General features: G+C 42.7%; 1 protein-coding gene across 3 annotated transcripts in view; it reads left to right on the top strand.

Moving 5' to 3' along the window:
* ELK3 (ETS transcription factor ELK3) overlaps nucleotides 1-20,983 on the top strand; it is a 59,045-nt gene that overhangs the window by 15,497 nt on the left and 22,565 nt on the right. For 2 of the 3 annotated variants that reach the window (XM_027831347.3, XM_007069222.4), the window contains one exon: nucleotides 11,500-11,708. In XM_027831347.3, the coding sequence (XP_027687148.1) occupies nucleotides 11,502-11,708 (207 nt within the window). In that variant the 5' untranslated portion in view covers nucleotides 11,500-11,501. Of the gene's footprint in view, nucleotides 1-10,827; nucleotides 10,928-11,499; nucleotides 11,709-20,983 lie in introns of those variants that run through there. The other variant, XM_043545753.1, reaches the window with a different exon arrangement.

The raw sequence follows: 20,983 nt of genomic DNA, 5'->3' as shown, positions 1-20,983 counted from the left end.
GTAAGCCTTAGAAATAGTTAAACACATTGTTTATTAAAGCCCTTAACAGGGAGGAAAAGGCCACATTCCTTCCTGTTAAGGGCTTTATATTCCATTCTTGTTAAGGCTGCTTTTTGAGGCTTACCCTTTTGGGTGTCTCTACTCTGAAGACAGTCACATCATAGGGGTTCTGTCATCACACCTCAGTGTGGCAAGGGACCAAGCCTCTGGAACTCATAGACATCTGCCTCAGTCCATCCCTCTCTACTTTTAAAAATCTATTGAAGATGTTGCTTTATCAGAAGCGTTTTTCTTCTGCAACTGCTAGTCCCCATGTATGTACCCTTCCTTTTTAATTATATAGATTTGTCATTTAATAATGTATTTGGAGTAGCTGTTGTCTATTTTGTGCTGTTTTAATTGTTTTTGTCTGATAAACTGTAGAGAGTCCAAGTGACTGGTGGTGATTTTTTTTTGGGGGGGGGGGGGGGGGGGGAGGAAGATGCTCTGTAAATTATTAAATTAAATTAATTTCTTATTACAAGATCCTACAAAAATAAAAGTTAAGGAAAAACTATTTAGTTGCTTATACATGAGTGGTGAAGCATGCTTATCTCATGTAATACTGTTGAGCACTGCAGGCAACAAAGCCTTGTGTCTTTTGACACACCCTTAAAACACCTTAATTGTGTGGCAGTATTACTGCTCTTCTGAAGCCATCTCAGAACTTCTGTGTTGGGTCAATCTTTAACTTTTTCTAATGTTTCCACTGGGTGGTGCTGCAGGAATTCCTACCTTTTGACTTGAATCTTTATTTCCCAGAAAGACACCTCTAAAATATAATAGACGGAAGTCCTGATTTAGAAAGTTTTTGCAGTTTCAACACAATAGAAAAATTCTGAGGATGCTCTAGCAGGAAACCTTCCAGTTGCGGGATATGGAAAAATTACCAACACACTCACTATATTGTGTACAAAGAGTTCCCTAAAGTGCTGTGGGTGTGTACTGCAGCATAAGTTAGTTCTATTGCCATTTACCAGAGAAAGTTCTTCATCAAGTTAATACACGTATATTTACACATTTACTTGCTACCTTATTTTTTTCAAGGTCAGTTAAATTAGTAGTAAGATCTCCTTTGCTGAATATTTGACAAAATTTCTACGTAAACAAACTGATATTTGTTTTTTCTTCATTTTGGCAGAAATGCTAACTTTTCACTGACCACATCCTATTTGACATCCTTGAAACATAACTGTTGAGAAATATAATTTGAAGATTGACTCAGATTTTTGCCTTTTTCTTTTACAATGTTCCTGTGCAGCCATTTGGATAGTACTCGCCACTTTCTTTAACCTCTCATGATCTATTGATTGTTACACAAACCAATATCAAGGGAAAAATGTAATGATTTTGCTAATTATTCTAGAAACACAACCTGTCTCAAAATCAACATCAGCTCAAATTTGCATCTGGAGTCGTGTGTAAAACAAATATACCTGACTAATTTTAATATTATCAAGAACAATATTTATTTTCCCTTTCACAACCAGCATGTTTCTTATGTTTGCAATTAAATTAAAAAAAATTGGCATAAGCAAAGCATCTGAAAGTTGTTAACTTTCGATATAGATGTTCACCATTGCACTAGGTTTATAAATTGAAAATATATAGATAAGATAAATGAGCTAGAAATTACATTTGTCTGTATTTTTCTCTAAAAATATTCATTTATTTTAAGCGCTGAGTGTTAGTTACAATAAATTGAAAGATTTTGGTCATTTCAGTGAAAAATTCATTCTTTTTAAACTTGCATAATGATTTTTTTCCCCTGCTAGACATTGTCTTGTTTAAAAAATTTACTCAACTCTCTCATCATTTCTTTATCCAGTAACTACATCAAAAAACAAAAGAACCTTATCAAAATAATGTAATTTAACAGCAAAATAGCCATGTTCTTTTGCAAGCTAATGCAGTCATCTTCTCAAGGGTTAAAACAAACCTGAGACACTTAGCAAAATAAAACCAGAGCTACGATTACAAACTGGGACAGATGTAGGAGGCCAGGTTTCCTGTGGCCCATTTTCCAGTTTCCTGCCTGTAACCTGCAGAAATAGAGGAAGCTGAAAGCTAACGTGAATGAGAGACCTAACAATGCACAGCGTCACTCCACTCAGAGAAACGTGCTCTTAGCCAGAATTAGGATACAAAGGCAATAAACACACAAAAAATACACCCTCTTTTTCCAGACCAGTTGAAAAGAAGAAAGACATCTGTTTAAAGAGAAATGTGTGTGCCTGCAAAACAAGTACTTTCCTGTATGAGACATAAATACACGTGTGTGCATGGGAGGGTGAGAGGTGGTTGGGTGAGCGTGTGTAGTAGTTGTATGTTTTCAGCTGCTCTGGTTGCAAAAGGATTTGGTAATTTCTTAATGTATTTAGTGAAATTAATTTCCCTGCTCTGGCTAGGCCTGTGTTTTAATCTTTTTCATGTACATATTTGACCACTGTTAGCCATTCCAAGCTTTGCAGACTTAACTGGCCTCTGATAGACTGTGCAGCCTCTGTGGTTTTCCATTCAACCTCCCTGACTAATCTGTTCACCCAGGTTCCATACCTTGATTTTTGCTTTCAGTCCCAGGCCTCAGTGGACTTTAAGTCAGTAGGAGCTGCTTTTGACCTTAGTGGATATGCAGAATCATGTCCATGGACTTTAAAATTTACACGAATTCCTAGGGACTTACTAAGATCTGTAGCAGCTCCTACTGCCCTAGAAAGTCCACAGAGAGGCAAACCTAGGAGTGGAAGAAAAAAATCAAGGCATTGAACCTAGAAGAAACAGGAGAATCTGGGATTTGGGGCCAGATTTAGGTAAATCAGCTGCAAAGCCAAGGAGTATGGAGAGCTCCTGAACACCACAGGGTTTCCTGCTTTCTGCCTCCTAATTACTCTGTGGAGTTTCTATCTCCCCCTATCCCAGGGTCCCACAGATCTTAATATTGCCACAAAATATCCTACTGTCTGCCGCCCAGTTCATGTCATTAACATTTAAACAAAGATAAAGTGACTGCTCAATTTAATCTTAACTCTGAATTTCCTGTGTTTCTAATGGTTGTTTTTTGACAACAACAACATTCTTGTAAGGTGGGGGCTTTGTTCTTGTTTCATTTTTTTACCCTCAAATTACTGATATGTACTCTCAGTCTTAACTCCAATTTGTTTACATTTTTGTCTGGAAACTAATATAAATTGTCTGGAATGAGCAACGTTAATACAGCACAATGGGGGTGTGTGTGTGTGTATAAATATATAATAAATGCTGTTATATCTCCTGAGCATTTCTGAGAATAGGCAGTTTGATAGGCATCTTTCATAATATTTATCAAAGTCCTGTCTGTGTACTCTAAAGTGGGTTCCCAATCACTGGCACGTAGTGTCAGCATTGGTATTCTAGGCTCCTGTTTCCTATCTTAGTGGTGAACCTCAAGTTTGGGCCTCAGCGCTGTGCACCTATTCATTTCTCACTCAGTTAGTCTGATAAACTGTGATAGTTGCTTGAGAATAGTTGCTTGTGGATCCCTGTTTTATACAGATTATTCGTTTGCCATAAAATATTCTATTTCCAAGTATAATTTTTTGGCAGCCAGTTGTTATACCAATAATTATTTATATCAATGGAGATTGTGTTCATTGGGGAAAATTTATTAGACTATTCAGCTCAACCTAATACTTCTAACATCACTGGGTGATTTTGTCCCTTCCACAACTGTACTACATCAGAAACCCCTACATGTAAAGAACATTAAGGTTGCAAAGTCAAACACTCAAAAGTTAAAAGAAAAGGAGTACTTGTGGCACCTTAGAGACGAATCAATTTATTTGAGCATAAGCTTTCGTGAGCTACAGCTCACTTGCATCTGATGAAGTGAGCAGTGGCTCACGAAAGCTTATTCTCAAATAAATTGGTTAGTCTCTAAGGTGCCACAAATACTCCTTTTCTTTTTGCGAATACAGACTAACACGGCTGCTACTCTGAAACCACTGAAAAGTTAGGAATGCCAGAATTAAGGTTGCCAGTACAACCTTAATTCAGCCCCCTTGTGCATATGCATTATTATATGTTCTTTAATTATTTGATCACATACAATATTTTCCACAGAGCCCCTGACTCATTCAGTGCACAGCATAGATGTTCATTGAGTAGTTACATGTCAGTATTTCTTTTTATACTCATCATTCAATGTGTGGCCGCAGGCATTATTTATTATACACTATTCAAACCTTGCACTGAGTAAAAAATTATTAATTTCTGGGTTTGCTGAGCAAAATTAAGAATTCCCATGGGAAATTCTGACATTTCAGCATTTGGTTTTTTCCCAAATTGGGACAAAAAGTGGATTTTTTTTTTTTTTTTTTTGTGGAATGGAAATTTTCAAAAATTTTGATTCAGAAATGTCAAAATAAAAATGTTTTGACATATTGAATTGAAACTAAACATTGACATTGCCAAAGTCAAAATGTATCAAAACGCTTTTTTTCAAGTTAGTTCAATATTAAACTACATTGTCCTACAGTGGCTCATTGCTTCGTAGGAACTATAATTTGGGAGCTCGATGCCACCATTTCCCTATCTGGGCTAGGCTTCCTGGCTTGATTGCATCTTCCGTAATGCATGCAGAGCCATCTGACCATGATGCACCATGTAGGTCGATTAGGGGGAAATCCACATTGCATTATGGGAAGGTGTAGTTCTCCGGGGAGTCCAGCCCATAGGAGAGAATGGGGGTCCCAAATGATTTGAACTGATTTGAACCAATATGTTTCGGCTTAGTTCAAAAACCAAAATATTCCAATTTGGGTCAAACCCACCCAAAATGAAATATTTCATTTAGATTTTCCTGACAGAAAATTGAAAATTTTCAGCAAAAATTTTGATTTTGCAGAAACTGCATTTTCTATTGGAAAATCATTCTGACAGAGATTCCTAACCAGCTCTACTAATTTCCTCTGGCTTTTCTGCGGGGCTCTTATTGTAGCAAAATAGATTCTGCTTAATAGTAAACCTGTTAATAACAACATTCTGCCTGGAACCGATTCGGTCCAGTTGACTAGAATGTTAATTGGTCAGGATATTGGCGACAGGCATGCCAACTACTGACAACTTCTTTGTGGAAAGCCCAGGCCACCCACAGGTTTACAGCCTGCAGCCAGGGGAGGAAGCTCTGGTACATGTGGAACCCGGGCAGGTTGCAGGCAGGGCAGCCGGGAGGCTGGATGGGGTGGCTTTCCACAGGAAGCAGGGTGCTGGTGGCCATTGGGCTGCATTGTACCTCTCCCAGTGCTCTCCTTGTGCTGGGTTCCGCCCTGGCGCTGTGGGTCCAGGCTCAGCACATTCTAGTACCCCTGCTCCCTACAGAGAGCCCTGTCCACAGGCACGCTTGTGGGATTGCAGTCAGGGAAGGAAGTGCATGGATGTACCAAGCTTGGGCCTTCAGTGCCATGGCAGAATGCAGCCCGGAGAGTGCAGGGAGAGGTGTTGTGCAGCTGTAATGCTTCCTTCCCTGGCTGCAGCCCCGCAAACCTGTCTGCGGTTGGTGCTCTGCATGTCCCAGTGCTTCCTTCCAGAGCCACAGCGCTGGAACGAAGCACTGGGATTTGCTGAGCACTGACTGCAGGGAGGTTTGCGGGGCTGCAGCCTGGGAAGGTATGTTCGTTGGCTGCAGCCCCACAAGGCGCCTTTTTGCTTATTGGCAACCGTAGATTAATAGCAACTTTTGGCTCTCCACCGAGGAGTTGCTGGTATTTGGAATCTACTGCACTGTATCTTAGTTCTTTACAAACATTAATGAAATCATCTTTGCAGCGCCTGAGAGGTGAAATGCTATTATGCTCATTTTACACATGGCCACTGAGGGACAGAGACAGAAGCCAAAATTGACTAGAGGGGATGAACACCTATGCTTTGCCAGTAGATTTCACAGCTATTTGCTAGACAGCAAAGGAATGATTAGACTATTCCAGGTTCTGCGGGGGAGTGTTCTCTGGGGATTATAGACCCTTTGGACTCTGTCACCCCCAGCCTTTCTCTGCCCTATCCCCTCCCCTGCTGCTATCTCCCTGCTCCTTTCCTCCTCTTCCACAGCTCCATATATTCTTCCTTAACCACGTCCTTGGAAACAGTTGACCCATTTTATTTAAAACTTTAAAAAAAAATAAAATAAAATCAGCCCGAGGCAGACGCCCGGCGTGGAAAATTTCAGCCTGTACAGTTTAAGTTTGTGGAAGTTACAAGCAACTGGAAACAGGGTTTTATAATGAAAACTGTTGGGCAACCTTAGCTATACTTGTCACTACCTGCATCACCTATAATACATGCTCTTGGTCAGGGCTGAAGGTTCAGGAATCTGCTGCAGCAAACACACTTCTAAACCAGTTAAGGTCCAATTAAACTTTCCTCTGATATAGAGAAGAGGATGTAGTCCAGCTCTAAAAGCAAAGAAAGGCACATTGTGGGTCTTAACTATTCTAGTAATATGATTTATGTCATCATGATTGTGAAGGTTGTGTTGGTGTTTTCATAACCCCTTATCCTTCTTAATTTCTTCAATTGAAATTCTGTCTTCAAGATTTTAGCCCAGGAGATTTGTTTTACAAAAGTCTAAAACAGTTTAATATATTTTTAATATCCCAGAGTGAAAGAAGTTGATGATTTCAGATGCTTTTTATCATTTCAAAGAGGCACCAGATGTAAACTGAAATTGTGCAGGATATTTCTTTTTATTATATATTATTAATTATAGGGGAGAAACTCTAATAAAAATGGCAGGTTTCAGAGTAGCAGCCGTGTTAGTCTGTATTCACAAAAAGAAAAGGAGTACTTGTGGCACCTTAGAGACTAACAAATTTATTTGAGCATAAGCTTTCGTGAGCTACCGCTCACTTCATCGGATGCATTTATATGCTCAAATAAATTTGTTAGTCTCTAAGGTGCCACAAGTACTCCTTTTCTTCAAATAAAAATGTATTTTTAACAATATGGTTATGAGCCTGCTCCCTGTGTAATAAAATAAACAGATTTTTTAACTCCTTGGGCTAGTGTATATATGTGAGAGTCAGATGAATAGAGCTACATGATTAAGCAGAATGTCTTGGATAAATCCACCATGGAAGGCTAAATACTTATTTATCCAATAGACAGGGGTGAAAGTAACTTAAAGGACTTACCGGTACTCCGGAGTCCTGAGCAGGGGGGCGTGGTCTCAGCTGGAAGAGGCATGGCCTCAGCTGGAAGAGGCGGGGCCGAGCCCTTTAAATCGCCCCCAGAGCTACCAGCTGCAGAAGCGGGCTGGGAGCCCCAGGACTCAGGGGCGATTTAAAGGGCTCCGGCTGCCGCTACCACAGTGGAGCTCCGGGCCCTTTAAATCACCGCCGGAGCCCTGCTGCCGCTACCCCGGGGCTCCGGCAGCTGGGAGCGCTTTAAAGGGCCTGGGGCTCCCCGCAGCGGCCGGAGCCCCTGGCCTTTAAAGTGCCGCCGGAGCCCTGCTGCCACTACCCCCGGGGCTCTGGCAGTGGGGCTCTGGCGGCGCTTTAAAGGGCCAGGGGTTCCAGCCTCTGCGGGGAGCCCCAGGCCCTTTAAAGCGCCAGCCGGGGGAAGCCGGTCCAGTCCAGCACGGGGTACTGGCTCTTGCCGGTACGCCAGACCGGTCCAGACCGGACTGGATTACTTTCACCTCTGTCAGTAGACTATATCTGCTTTAAAGGCATGTGATGTAACTTTAAATATCTGTATTTTTATGTGTGTTTATACCCTTTTTCTTACCCTGCACTGGGTAAAAAAGGATTTGTATAAAAATGTATGTAACCGAATAGATGCTGTGCCTTTAATTCTAAATATATGTTTTATATTTAACTTAAAAACTGGTTTGTTGAAAAGACTGGGATGGCTCCTCATGACAACATGGACCTCTGCCCTCTGTCGTAGACTTTATTATTGTTACATTGCACATCTGGGAGTCGTCGGCTATGTATTCCTGCCTTTTGTGTTCAAATTGAATTTCCAAATGTAATGGATAAATGAGGCCTTTGCAGTCATAAGAAAAAGGACAAATTTGGAAAACCCCTTTTGGTGTGTGTGTTATGAAATGATTTAGTCCAAAGCAAGTTCCCAGTTCTATTTTGCCTCCCCCCTAAAGATACTCACTAAATTCTCCACTATCTTTAGCTGACTCAGTAAATTAACTTTGGTGAAGAATAAATTATTTATTTTTGTCATTAAATATTCTACATGCAGAGTTTCATTTTGTTTATCAAAGGACCTAGTGGATTGTTTTTCTGGTGAGTAAAAAGCAACAAATATTAATTAACACCCTGATGTATATGAGTGAAGAGGAAAACCTAAAGTTCAGTGAACTGCTTATACAGGTACATACAGTCTCACATGGTTGAATAGCTAGAAGCCTTGTGCCACCTTGTGGCAATCACACCAAACAGAACTGTAGAGCTGTAAGCCCGATAAACACACTGGCTGCACCGTAGAATAATATTAGAACCTTAGTGATTTAGACCCTACTAATTTTGTTTTGGAGATAATTTCGTTTGCTGGACTTAGATGTAGACAATGGATACTCCTAAAAATCCAGTAACCTTGATATGCATCTGATGAAGTGAGCTGTAGCTCACGAAAGCTTATGCTCAAATAAATTGGTTAGTCTCTAAGGTGCCACTCATACTCCTTTTCTTTTTGCGAATACAGACTAACACGGCTGCTACTCTGAAACTTGATAATACTGGGATTCTTATATCTGTATCAGATATGTGAAACAAGGTCAGAATTAAACAAGCAATTAAGCAAGTGCTAAAAAAAAAAAAAAATATGGCATTAGTGGCTTTTCAACTCCTTTCCCCCCCTAATTTAGGGATAGCAACTAATTATCTATTTGGATACCTAGAGCAACAGTCACAAAAGCCTGAATGACTAGGCTTGATACTTATACCAATGGTTAGAGGTAATATTTATATGCTGAGACATTTCAAAATTACTGAAAATGAGAAAAACCCTGCTTATTTATTTTCTAGTTTAAAGGTCAATTGAAAATGAAATTTTGATTGTAAAAATAGCCTGACCTTCAAAGTTAACAATCCTGAATCGTGATTTGTGTGTGCACACATATGGCAAATCAGAATATTGGCTCTCTGAAATGCCCTAGTTCTTCTGTTACTATATAAGCAATAGAAGAGAGGGTTTTATAAAAGGAAGTGGCTGTCTACACTGGACACCCACAAAAATTAATATGCAGTCATTGAAGGTGTGAATTTGAAGTGGATTAGTTAAACTGTATTTAATCCCTGCATGATGCTTTTATTCAGAATTAAAGTGGCCTTAAATCACTTTCAGAGTGAGTTAAAGTAAACTGAATTAAGGCCACTTTAATTCTGGGATGTATTAGCAGCAGTGTTGTAAGCAAGACACGAGATGTAATTTTTCCAATCTACTCCGTGCTGGTTAGGCCTCAGCTGGAGTATTGTGTCCGGTTCTGGGCACCACATTTCAGGAAAAATGTGGACAACTTGGAGAAAGTCAAGAAGAGCAACAAAAATGATTAAAGGTCTAGAACACATGACCAATGAGGGAAGATTGAAAAAATTGAGTTTGGTTAGTCTGGAAAAGAGAAGACTGAGAGGGGACATGATAACCGTTTTCAAGTACATACAAGGTTGTTACAAGGAGGAGGGAGAAGAATTGTTCATAACCTCTGAGGATAGGACGAGAAGCAAAGGGCTTAAATTACAGCAAAGGAGGTTTAGGTTGGACATTAGGAAAAACTTCCTGTCAGGGTGGTTAAGCACTGGAATAAATTACCTAGGGAGGTTGTGGAATCTCCATCATTGGAGATTTTTAAGAGCAGGTTAGACAAACACCTGTCAGGAATGGTCTAAATCAGGGGTTCTCAAGCTTTTTCTTTCTGAGCCCGTACCCACCCCCCCCACAAGATGCTATAAAAACTCCACGGCCCACCTGTGCCACAACAACTGTTTTTCTTCATGTAAAAGCCAGGGCGAGCATTAAGGGGCAGGAAGCAGGGCAATTTCCCGGGGCCCTACGCCACAGGGGAAACTGCAAAGCTACATTGCTCAGGCTTTGTCTTCAGCCCCAGGTGTTGGGGCTTGCGGCCACAGGCTGTGAGTCTAATGCCAGCCATGCTTGACGGATACCCTGGTTGAGAACCACTGGTCTAGATAATACTTGGTCCTGCCGTGAGTGCCAGGGCCTGGACTAGATGACTTCTCGAAGTCCCTTCTAGTCCCATGATTCTATGAAAGAGGGTGTTCAGACAGAAGTTTGATGTGGTTTAATTAATCCACTTCAAATTCATATTTTTAGTTAATTTGGATTATTTTCCTAAATCACTTTTTAAAATGGGATGTACTCTTCCAACTGACTTAGGGCCCTTCTGAAATTCTCTCCTAGCTGCCAGCTCCACCTGTGATACTGAAGGGCAAGATACTTCTTACATAACTGATGGAATGTTTAAGGTGAATCACTTTGGGGGAATTATTTTACACTTCCCAAGTGTGCTAGGCTCCTTACATTGCAGATAAAATGGTCCCTGCTCCAAAGAGCTGACAGTCCAAGTGCAGACATGATGCAACAAAGGAGGTGACAAAGCAGCAGAGAAAGAGGATTGGTGAGGAAGGAGAGGGATTACAGCAATACGATTACGCAGTCACTATGGTAAGGCAGGTCACCTCACAGCAGCATGTATGTTTAGTTAAATGAATAGAAAAATGAATTTAATTCCTGTCTCCCTTCTTGTGGTCCTTGCAATATCAGGAGGTTTTCCTGAAGAGAGGGTAGTACCCTGGGGGTGAATTCTGAGAGCAGGAACCAGCATAGAGATGGAAAAGCAGGCTGATGTAGTATCAAGACTGGCGTCATTAGTGGGGGAGAGGTGACAAAGATGCAGTGAGATTATGTAGGCAGAGGCAGAGTTATGGAGGGCATTGTAAATGAGGCTAAATTTAAACATGATGCAGTGCATATGGGGGAGACAGTGGAGGAGTTCAAAAAGGCAAGTGACCAGTCAGATTGATGGGCAAGAAGACTATTTTTAGAGGCCATGTTTTGTATGGATTGTAAAGGAGCAATGTGGGAACAAGGAGGCCAGAGAGAGGTGGTTGATGCAGGAATTGAAATGGGAAGTGCTAAGGGCCTGGAAATGACACGGGGTTTATATGAACCACATGTACAGTGTTTTACTTTCCCTTCACTCCGGTGTGTATGTTTTAGCAAAAATTAACAGGGGGAAAAAGAATGCTACAACTAGAATTGTGACGTGGGAGTGCCGGTCTTCTGTATTTTTGTGCTTAGAATTATTTTTTAGTGCCTTTCACCTTCCTTTGCCAAACTGTTTTTAGCTGTGTAGAATGAATCCTACATGAAGATTAGGGCTGAGATGAACCTAGAGCTTAAATCTGTGCTACTGAATGCCTTTCACACAGTGTTGTCTTTTGTCCATTGTAGGTATGGAGAGTGCAATCACACTGTGGCAGTTCCTATTGCAATTGCTGCTGGATCAGAAACATGAGCACCTGATCTGTTGGACATCTAACGATGGGGAATTCAAGCTACTCAAAGCAGAAGAGGTGGCCAAGCTATGGGGACTCAGAAAAAACAAAACTAATATGAATTATGACAAGCTGAGCAGAGCACTCCGATACTATTATGACAAGGTAAACATGGTTATTCTGAAGCAGATTAAGAAAACAGAAGCAAAACCGAATAGACTAACTGAGAGATGCAAATAATATTTTACCTTTATGTAGATGCTTTCATTCTTAAAGATCCCAAAACAAAATTTATAAATAGAGCACCATTGAAGGCAGCCACCTCTGGGTGGAGTAACAACTAATTGGCACTCAGTAAACCACTGCACAATACTGGAGTGAGGGAGGAGGAGAAATTTTGGCCAACACCCTCTATAACTGTTGACAACAATAAAATGGCTGTTTATTATAAAGAGAGACTGGTGATCACTGCATATTTAGGACTTTCTCCAGTGAAGATCAGTGGTGGAGCATAGCAATGCTGTAATTATAACAGTTATAATAGTGGCTTCACTGCCAGGCTAACTTTAAAAATGGTGAACACACACACACACACACACACACACACACACACACAACATTGAGGTTAAGATTTTCAAAGCCAACTAAGGGATACACATGATTGAGACACACATGAGGTTTTTGGGCAATAATTTGATAGTCTCACCCTATCATTTCTACAAAATGTTTTGAGTTTAAGAACTGTCAGTGACAGTGTGCAGTAAATGGCAAGTCATTAAGGGCATGATATAATGACCACTGAAATCAATGAGGGGAGGGTGTCTTTCAATTCACTTAATAGATTGGGCCCTAATTCTTTTGGTTTGCAATGCAGTGAACATTAATCTCTTGAAACACTTTTAGAATGCCTGTGGCTATGCTATTGTACTGCACAGGAGTTTCATTGTAATTGACCACTAATTAATGCCCACTTTTTCTTAAGTAGTATTTAAATTTTATGTAAAATCATCTTGTGACAAACTCTGTGTTGATTTAAGTAATAAGCTAGATTACATGTTGGGTGTAATTTGGTTATAAAACAGACAAGATAAGTGGTAAAGTACTGCAGCATGCACCAATCTGACATTTTTATGGATGTGCAGAACAAGTGTAATTTACAACAAGAAAAGCAACTAACGGCAAGGTGCATTATTATTGTTGTTATTATTTGTATTATGTAACACCTGCGAGCCCCAGTCATAGCCCATTGTGCTATGCGCTATACAAGCACAGAACAAAAAGACAGAGCTTTGTAAGATAAAACATGTATGAACAGGTGGTGTTCTCACCCCATTCCAGGTAACGCCTGCACAAGCTGCAGACTGTGAAACTTACTCCCATTCCCAATGTTATCTTTATTGATCTCCCACATCATAATGACAGAGCATAAACCTCAGTCCAGGCTTCCTGCTCAAAGTCTAGCTGTTCCTAGGGTTTCTTGCACATTCTCTCTATCTCTGCCTCTCGCTCGCTCTGAACAGAGAGTCACATCCTCCTCTCCTATATTCTGGTAGAATTAACTATGTAAGATGAGTCAGCAGAATTTACATTGAAGCTTTATGCAAGGCTCTAACTTTTGATAAGAGGGTGGGTTAACAGAAGTGTAGGTGCCAACTCCCTGGGTGCTCTGAGGCTTGAGCACCCACGGGAAAAAAATAGTGGATGCTCTGCACCCACTGGTGGCCCTGCCGATGAGCTCTTCCCCCTCCCTCCCAGCACCTCCAGCCTGCCGTGGATCAGTTGTTCGGTGGCAGGCAGGAGGCGCTGGGGAGGGGAGGGGGCAGAGTGAGGGCGGGGGTGGAACAGTGGCAGGGCCCGGGGTGGGGCCTGTGAACAGAAGAGCTTTGCATCCATTTGCAAAATCCCAGAACCCTTTCATTCTAGTATGACTACAGCTTTCCTGGCTTTACCGATCATGCTTTTCCTGCTAGTCCCCCATCACATATGAAATTATGCACTTATGACATTTACTCCATGCACTTGCTCTTATGTGCTTACTTACCAACTTACATCATTTACCTTCCTGCTGGATTTGATCCAAAGATTTCTATGGATGTGGCATCCACTTACATACGACTTAGATTTTGCGCTTTGTATCTGTGCTGGAAATTCAATGACCTTATTGAGTATAATACATTCCGGTTGACAGCTGGTATGTATTTATGCTATTCTGTAGTGTATGTCAACATCCCCAGAGGTCAGCTTCACACAGAGAATGTAGGCATAGATTTGGCCCGGTGTTCTCACTGCTGATAATGTGCCAAAATATCTGCTGGGTAGCTTCATGTACGGATGTTTTTCAACCACTCTGTCAAAATGAAATCCTAAATAGAAACATCTTGGTTATTGTTACTTGGAGTTATTTAGAGCTTTTAAGATCAGATAGGCACAGTTTTAGCCTCTTTTTAAGGAGTTCTGAGCACTCACCGACTCAGGTAAGATCAATGGGAGCTAAAGATGTTCAATACCTCTGAAAACCAGGCCACTTGAGTATATTGGGAAGGTCATAAGGTCACCATTAGGGGTAAATGGTGCTACAGAAAGTACTTATTGGCCTTTCGGTTGGTGTCCAGTCTAGTCATCCACTTTCTTGGGTTAAGTAAGATGTGGCAGCAGTAGACTAAAGTATGTGGAGATAAAGAATACAGAGGGTAACACAGAATTTGTATTTGATAAACTGAGTATAGCACAGGGATGAATGCTTGAGGGGAACTCTCATATGTGACGAGATACTAGAAAGATAAATTACAGGAGGACTTATTGCACAGCACAACACTGGAAGCATTAAAATATCTAGTACAATTCCCCTATCTGGATGTTAGACTACTGTTTTTCCAGCTACTCTTGGATTACTATTAATTGTATTATTTCAGGATCACTGTTCTTTATATGACTAAATTATTGATTTTTACAGTGGGCTCATATTTATTATTCTTACTGTTTTGTACAATCTTTGCAAAAACAGGGTTAATGCTAATTTTAATTTTTTTTTTAAAAAAGTATAGTTATGCTTATTGGTCTGTTCTCATCTTGATTTTCCAGGAGCTAAATGAGATGAGATTATACCCTGCAATGACTAACACCAAAATGTAGCATGATTATGGTAGGTTTGCATGCTACACATGGCAGGGTAAATCAGACAAATTTATTGCCGAATTGAGCTCAAAGTATAGTTGTCCTTTATTATTTGTGTTACACTAACCCCTAGGGAGTCCCCCTTGTGTTAGGTGCTGTGCAAGCAGAGTTAACAAAACATCCAAAAATCCAGTCACTGCACGTGAAATCAAATTCTTTTCTATGTATTGAACAGGATTTGGTAGATTGATATTTTTGTTGTTGCCTAAACAAGAACTTTGAAAACTTTTTTTTTTTTTGAAAACTTTGAAAACTCATGGCGATCGGGAGAGGTCCCGGAAAACTGGAAAAAGGCTAATGTAGTGCCCATCTTTAAAAAAGGGAAGAAGGAGGATCCTGGGAACTACAGGCCAGTCAGCCTCACCTCAGTCCCTGGAAAAATCACGGAGCAGGTCCTCAAGGAATCAATTCTGAAGCAATTAGAGGAGAGGAAAGTGATCAGGAACAGTCAGCATGGATTCACCAAGGGCAAGTCATGCCTGACTAATCTAATTGCCTTCTATGACGAGATAACTGGCTCTGTGGATGAGGGGAAAGCAGTGGACGTGTTGTTCCTTGACTTTAGCAAAGCTTTTGACACGGTCTCCCACAGTATTCTTGCCAGCAAGTTAAGGAAGTATGGGCTGGATGAATGGGCTATAAGGTGGATAGAAAGCTGGCTAGATTGACGGGCTCAGCAGGTAGTGATCAATGGCTCCATGTCTAGTTGGCAGCCAGCAAGTGGAGTACCCCAAGGGTCAGTCCTCGGGCCGGTTTTGTTCAATATCTTCATTAATGATCTGGAGGATGACGTGGACTGCACACTCAGCAAGTTTGCAGACAACACTAAACTGGGAGGAGTGGTAGATACGCTGGAGGGTAGGGATAGGATACAGAGGGACCTAGACAAATCAGAGGATTGGGCCAAAAGAAATCTGATGAGGTCCAACAAGGACAAGTGCAGAGTCCTACACTTGGGACGGAAGAATCCCATGCACCGCAACAGACTAGGGACCGAATGGCTCAGCAGCAGTTCTGCAGAAAAGGACCAAGAGGGTTATAGTGGACGAGAAGTTGGATATGAGTCAACAGTGTGCCGTTGTTGCCAAGAAGGCCAATGGCATTTTGGGATGTATACGTAGGGGCATTGCTAGCAGATCGAGGGACGTGATCGTTCCCCTCTATTTGACATTGGTGAGGCCTCATCTGGAGTACTGTGTCCAGTTTTGGGCCCCACACTACAAGAAGGATGTGGAAAAATTGGAAAACGTCCAGCGGAGGGCAACAAAAATGATTAGGGGGCTGGAATACATGACTTATGAGGAGAGGCTGAGGGAACTGGGATTGTTTAGTCTGCGGAAGAGAAGAATGAGGGGGGATTTGATAGCTGCTTTCAACTACCTGAAAGGAGGTTCCAAAGAGGATGTTCTCAGTGGTAGCAGATGACAGAACAAGGAGTATGGTCTCAAGTTGCAGTGGGGAGGTTTAGGTTGGATATTAGGAAAAACTTTTTCACTAGGAGGGTGGTGAAACACTGGAATGGGTTACCTAGGGAGGTGGTGGAATCTCCTTCCTTAGAAGTTTTAAGGTCAGGCTTGACAAAGCCCTGGCTGGGATGATTTAGTTGGGGATTGGTCCTGCTTTGAGGAGGGGGTTGGACTAGATGACCTCCTGAGGTCCCTTCCAACCCTGATATTCTAGGATTCTATGATTTGAAGGAGTTATCCGTCTAACAGGCTATGAAACATCTTAACTGTAGGATTTTAAAGCCATAACTACTACGATAAAAAGATGTTAGGATTTCAGTGAGATGAAGTCAGGCCCATTTAAGTTTTCTCTTCTTAAGACCTTTTGAAGGCGGCTTGGAAAGCACAAAAGGATGAACAGAAGGATATTCTATTGTAGAAGGATATGATTTTCTAACCACTCAGCATGGTGAGTTCTCTCTCACTAAGTACTAAAAGGCTCCTGCTCAGCATGGGAAATTCACATCATTATCGGACTCCAACCTCTCGGTTTATAAACTTGACTAGGATCAATGCACACAGAGTACCTGCTGGTGAGTGAACCATTTGTGTCTGTCTTCTGCTGAATAAAGCCATTGGTTTAATACAGTAAGTGGCTGAATTTATGCTGTTTGAAAATAAGAGACAAATCATTTCTCCTAGCTAATGCTCTCTCTCCAAATCCTTTTTTCTCCAAGTAAGTGAAATATAATGCCTCTTTATGTGACAGTGCCCCTTCACTTGCATCCCTTCCCCTCTTGTGTGTCTTTCTTCATGGCATTTGCAGCTTGTCATCTTTTCAGTCAGTCCATCCTCCCTTTGTTGCTTGCTGTCTGCTATGTATTTTCTCTTTCCAAATGCTTTAACTCAGCACTTCCAGGAGGACTGTTTGTACCTCCTATGTGCCTCTTCCAGGATGCTGATATAGTGATGCCTCCTCCCCATGTGTCATCAGCAGGGTTTGAACCCTGGACCAAAACCATGGGCTACTGCTATTTGAATTAAAGGAGTAACTCCGTTAGCTGGTAGCAGCAGAGAGACTTGTCTGTTTGGGCTAGCCAGAGGTTAGCAGGTGATATGTACTGTGTTTTGTTATGCTCTTTCAAAAGCAGTGGGGAAAGGTAGACTGCTGGCAGGGAGCAGAAGAGGCAGGGTAGCCTGCTGCAGAGTTGGAAGAACTAGTAATTCTGGATACGCAATTTCAGTTTTTCAGGGGAAAATGAAAGGTCAATCAGGAATGGATTAAATGTTAACGAACCAGAGGAGGGGCAAGTACCAAACACCTTTTCTCCCCATACTTACTTTGGCCCATGTTTCCTTCTCCCATGCTGCACAGCACAGAAGGGGAAAATATATGGTAAGAGCCCCTGTGGGGCCATGTGGAGGGAAAACGTGGCTACATGGGATGCTTTGCTGAGTTCTGCAAAACACGATGGGCAGTACTGTTGCCAGCCTTCCAGGATTGTCCTGGAGTCTCCAAGAATTAAAGATTAAGTCATGTGATGAAACCTCCAGCAGTACATCCAGTCCAACCAAAATTGGCAACCTAGTGGGCAGGGCCAGAGCTGGGGAGGAGCCACACTAAGCAGTCTGCACTTCTCCCCCAGACTGTGGCTGATTTGTTGGATAAATTGGCGGAAGTTAGTGCCTTTTGTTAGTGCATTAACGACTGCTGTGTGCTCTGTGACTCTGCTCTGTACTGGTACCCAATGCTAGCTTGAGCACTGGATCTGCTGTGTTGCCATGGCTGCGGAGTGGCTGCAGGAGGGTTCAGAGTGGGAGCTGCTGGGCATAATCTGCAGAGCTTGAGGCCAGCATCCCTTTATCTGGAGGGGCTTTTCAGTATCTGCCCACTCTCAACCCTGCTGGTCTTGCAAACTGGGGTGGGGCGAGAACATAAGTGCTCCACAACTTGTGACAAAGGCCACCAGCCATTTAGACAGGAGGCTAGCACATAACGATGGATTTTTCTGTCTTTGGGCAGCTTCCACCCCTACACAGCTAAGGTGAACAGCATTAGCTAAGCTAGTGGTACATGGTATATTTTTAAAATTGGTCGTCACAGGGAAGTGAAGACCACTCACCGGATGAAGGGAGTTTTATTGGCTCAGCCATTTTGCTTGGGGGAGGGACAGGTAACACTGGTGTCTTAAAATTCATCAAATGATTCATCTAAGATTAAATGTGAATTAAGTCCAGTATTTGAGGGAAAAAAAGTTGAGAAAAATTCAGTATTTGAGGGAAAAAAATACAGAAAACCAGCAATTTCATCAGCCATGATAGCTCAGTGGTTTGAGTATTGGCCTGCTAAACCCAGGGTTGTGAGTTCAATCCTTGAGGGGGCCATTTAGGGATCTGGGGCAAAAAAAATTGGGGATTGTGCCTGCTTTGAGCAGGGGGTTGGACTAGATGATCTCTTGAGATCCCTTCCAACTCTGATAGTTTATGAGAGTAACCATGATGTGCTGTTAAGGACTGCAGCTGGAATTGTATAAAATCCACATACAGAACAGTGCAGGAGAAGTGTGTTGTGGATTGTATTGTTTGTCATTTGATTTCCCAGTTATAGTTGCTAAATATGCGTTGATAATCTATCGACTTCCTGGTTCCTCTTTAGAACTTGTGGGAGCAGGTTCACTGGATTTTCTTTTTAAAATTTGGAGTTTCAGATTAAAGTCTGTCTCATATCATCCAAACAAAACACCAGAAAAGGAACTGCTAAAGAAGGACATCATGTACTCGCCCTTCATGCAGATCTGAAAGGATGTTCCTGGTTTTACACATGTGAAAACCATGTATTGGCAAATTTAAATCATAGGCAGGGATGATAGTGCTGCTTTTTATTAAAGTTGCCCGACACTACCCATTATAAGACCCTGTTTACAGCTACTTATAACTTTGTCGTATTTTAACCATTTGAGCTGAAAATTTTCATGCCACATGTCTGCCTCAGGCTGAATTGTTTTTTTTGTTTTTGTTTTTTGAAAATTCAGCCTAAATGGGTCAGCTGTTTCCGAGGCCAAGGCAAGGTGTCAGAGGGTGCACCACTCACGGCCGCGCTGGCGCCTCCTCCTGGTCATTCTGGGGATTAGCTCTTGAGGCCGACGCCCCCTTCTGCAGTTTGCACGCTGTTGCTCCGACTCTCTCTGTTCTGCAGCTCCTCTCTCGCTCCAGGACCCACAGCATCTCCTTTGTGACTTAGCCCTCCAGCTAGGTCACTCAGTGTTCCCCTTTCGGGATACCAAAGTCTTTCAAAGTCTTCCAGTTCACTGCCCTGCCCCTGGTGCGCGCCAGGCCAGAGCCCGCCCCCCAAACCCCTCCTGCAGCCGAACCTCCTGCTGCACCCCGACCCCCTGCCCTGAGCCCCCTGCTGTACCCCACACCCCTCCTGCACCCCACACCCCTCCTGCACCCTGACCTGAGCACCCTGCATGCCTCGGGGGCAGGGAGGGGACAGAGCTGGGGTAGGGATTTCAGGGAAGGGGTTGGAATGGGGGCAGGGGCAGGGCCTCATGGAAGGAGTGGAGTGGGGTCGGGGCCAGGGCAGCCGGGGGGGGCGGTCAGTGATGCAGCCCTCGGGCCAATGTACTAGTCCTCATGTGGCCCTTGCGGTCATTTGAGTTTGAGACCCCTGACCTAGAGAGAGGTCAGAGTTGAAGATGACACCCGGTTATGGGCCTGAGTCACAGATAGGATGGTGGTTTTGTCCACAGTGATTGAGAAAGAATGTAGCAGGGAGGGTTGGGGGAGAATATTAAGAGCTCTGTTTTAGCCATGTTGAGCTTGACCTAACAACTAGACGTCCATGAGGAGATGTCAGAGAGACAGACTCAGATTTTAGCTTGGACAGAAGGAGACAGGTCTGGAGAAGAAAGGTAGAGCTGTGAGTCAGTATAGATATAGTAGCTGAATTTCTGTTTGCAGGCAAGATTACCCACAGATAAAATGGAGATGGAGAAGATAAGGGGACTTAACAAGGGAGTATATAATCCCTGTACCAGCCTAGAAGGGGTTAAGGAGCTGCTCTGGGCTGGAGTAGCCCCAACCTGTTGCACCTGCAAGTCATGCCAGGAATGGAGGAGGGGTTTAAAAGCATGACACTCAGTCAGCTCAGTAAGAGCAGCTGTGGGTGAGGAGCTGATTGCTGAGCTTCCTAACTCTTAGGAAGAGGCCTGGTAGCAAGCAGAGCCCACACCATGGACTAAAAGGAATGTGGCTGAAGAGAGGAGGCTATCTCCTGTCATTTTTGCTGGAAAACCAGTGGACTTTGAGTTGGACTGTGGCCCACTTGGGGCCCCACTGAAGGAAGAGAGGCCAATGTCCTGGCTGGGACAGCCTGTATGTTTCTTTTCCTTTATTTTCTTTTGTGGCTACTGAGCTGTTTGTGTGTTCCCCAGAACTCCGAAAGGGGGAGAAGTATCCAGAAGGGCTCAGCCTGCGGCCTGAGAACCCATCATCGCCAGAGTGCTAGGAGCACCCCACTGCAGTAACTGGACCTGAGAGAGTGCACAGCCCCAGCAACACCCGCAAAGGGTGCTGTGTTAGGAGCAGGTCCTTGACAAATCCCTACAGAAAACTGAAGAGGTGTGGATGAGGAGGATCCTTTGAAGGACACTATGAAGGAGTGAGGTAGGAGAAGTAGGAGGAGAACCAGGAGAGGACAGAGTTTCATTGAAGCCAAGGGAGGACAAGGATTTCAAGAGAAGGAGAATGGTTGATTGTATTGAAGGCAGCTGACAGGTCAAGAAGGATGAGGATGGAGTTTTGGCTAGGAAGAAGTCA

The sequence above is a fragment of the Chelonia mydas genome, chromosome 1, assembly GCF_015237465.2.
Source record: "Chelonia mydas isolate rCheMyd1 chromosome 1, rCheMyd1.pri.v2, whole genome shotgun sequence".
NCBI lineage: Eukaryota > Metazoa > Chordata > Testudines > Cheloniidae > Chelonia > Chelonia mydas.
This window is presented reverse-complemented; position numbering and strand designations above follow the sequence as displayed.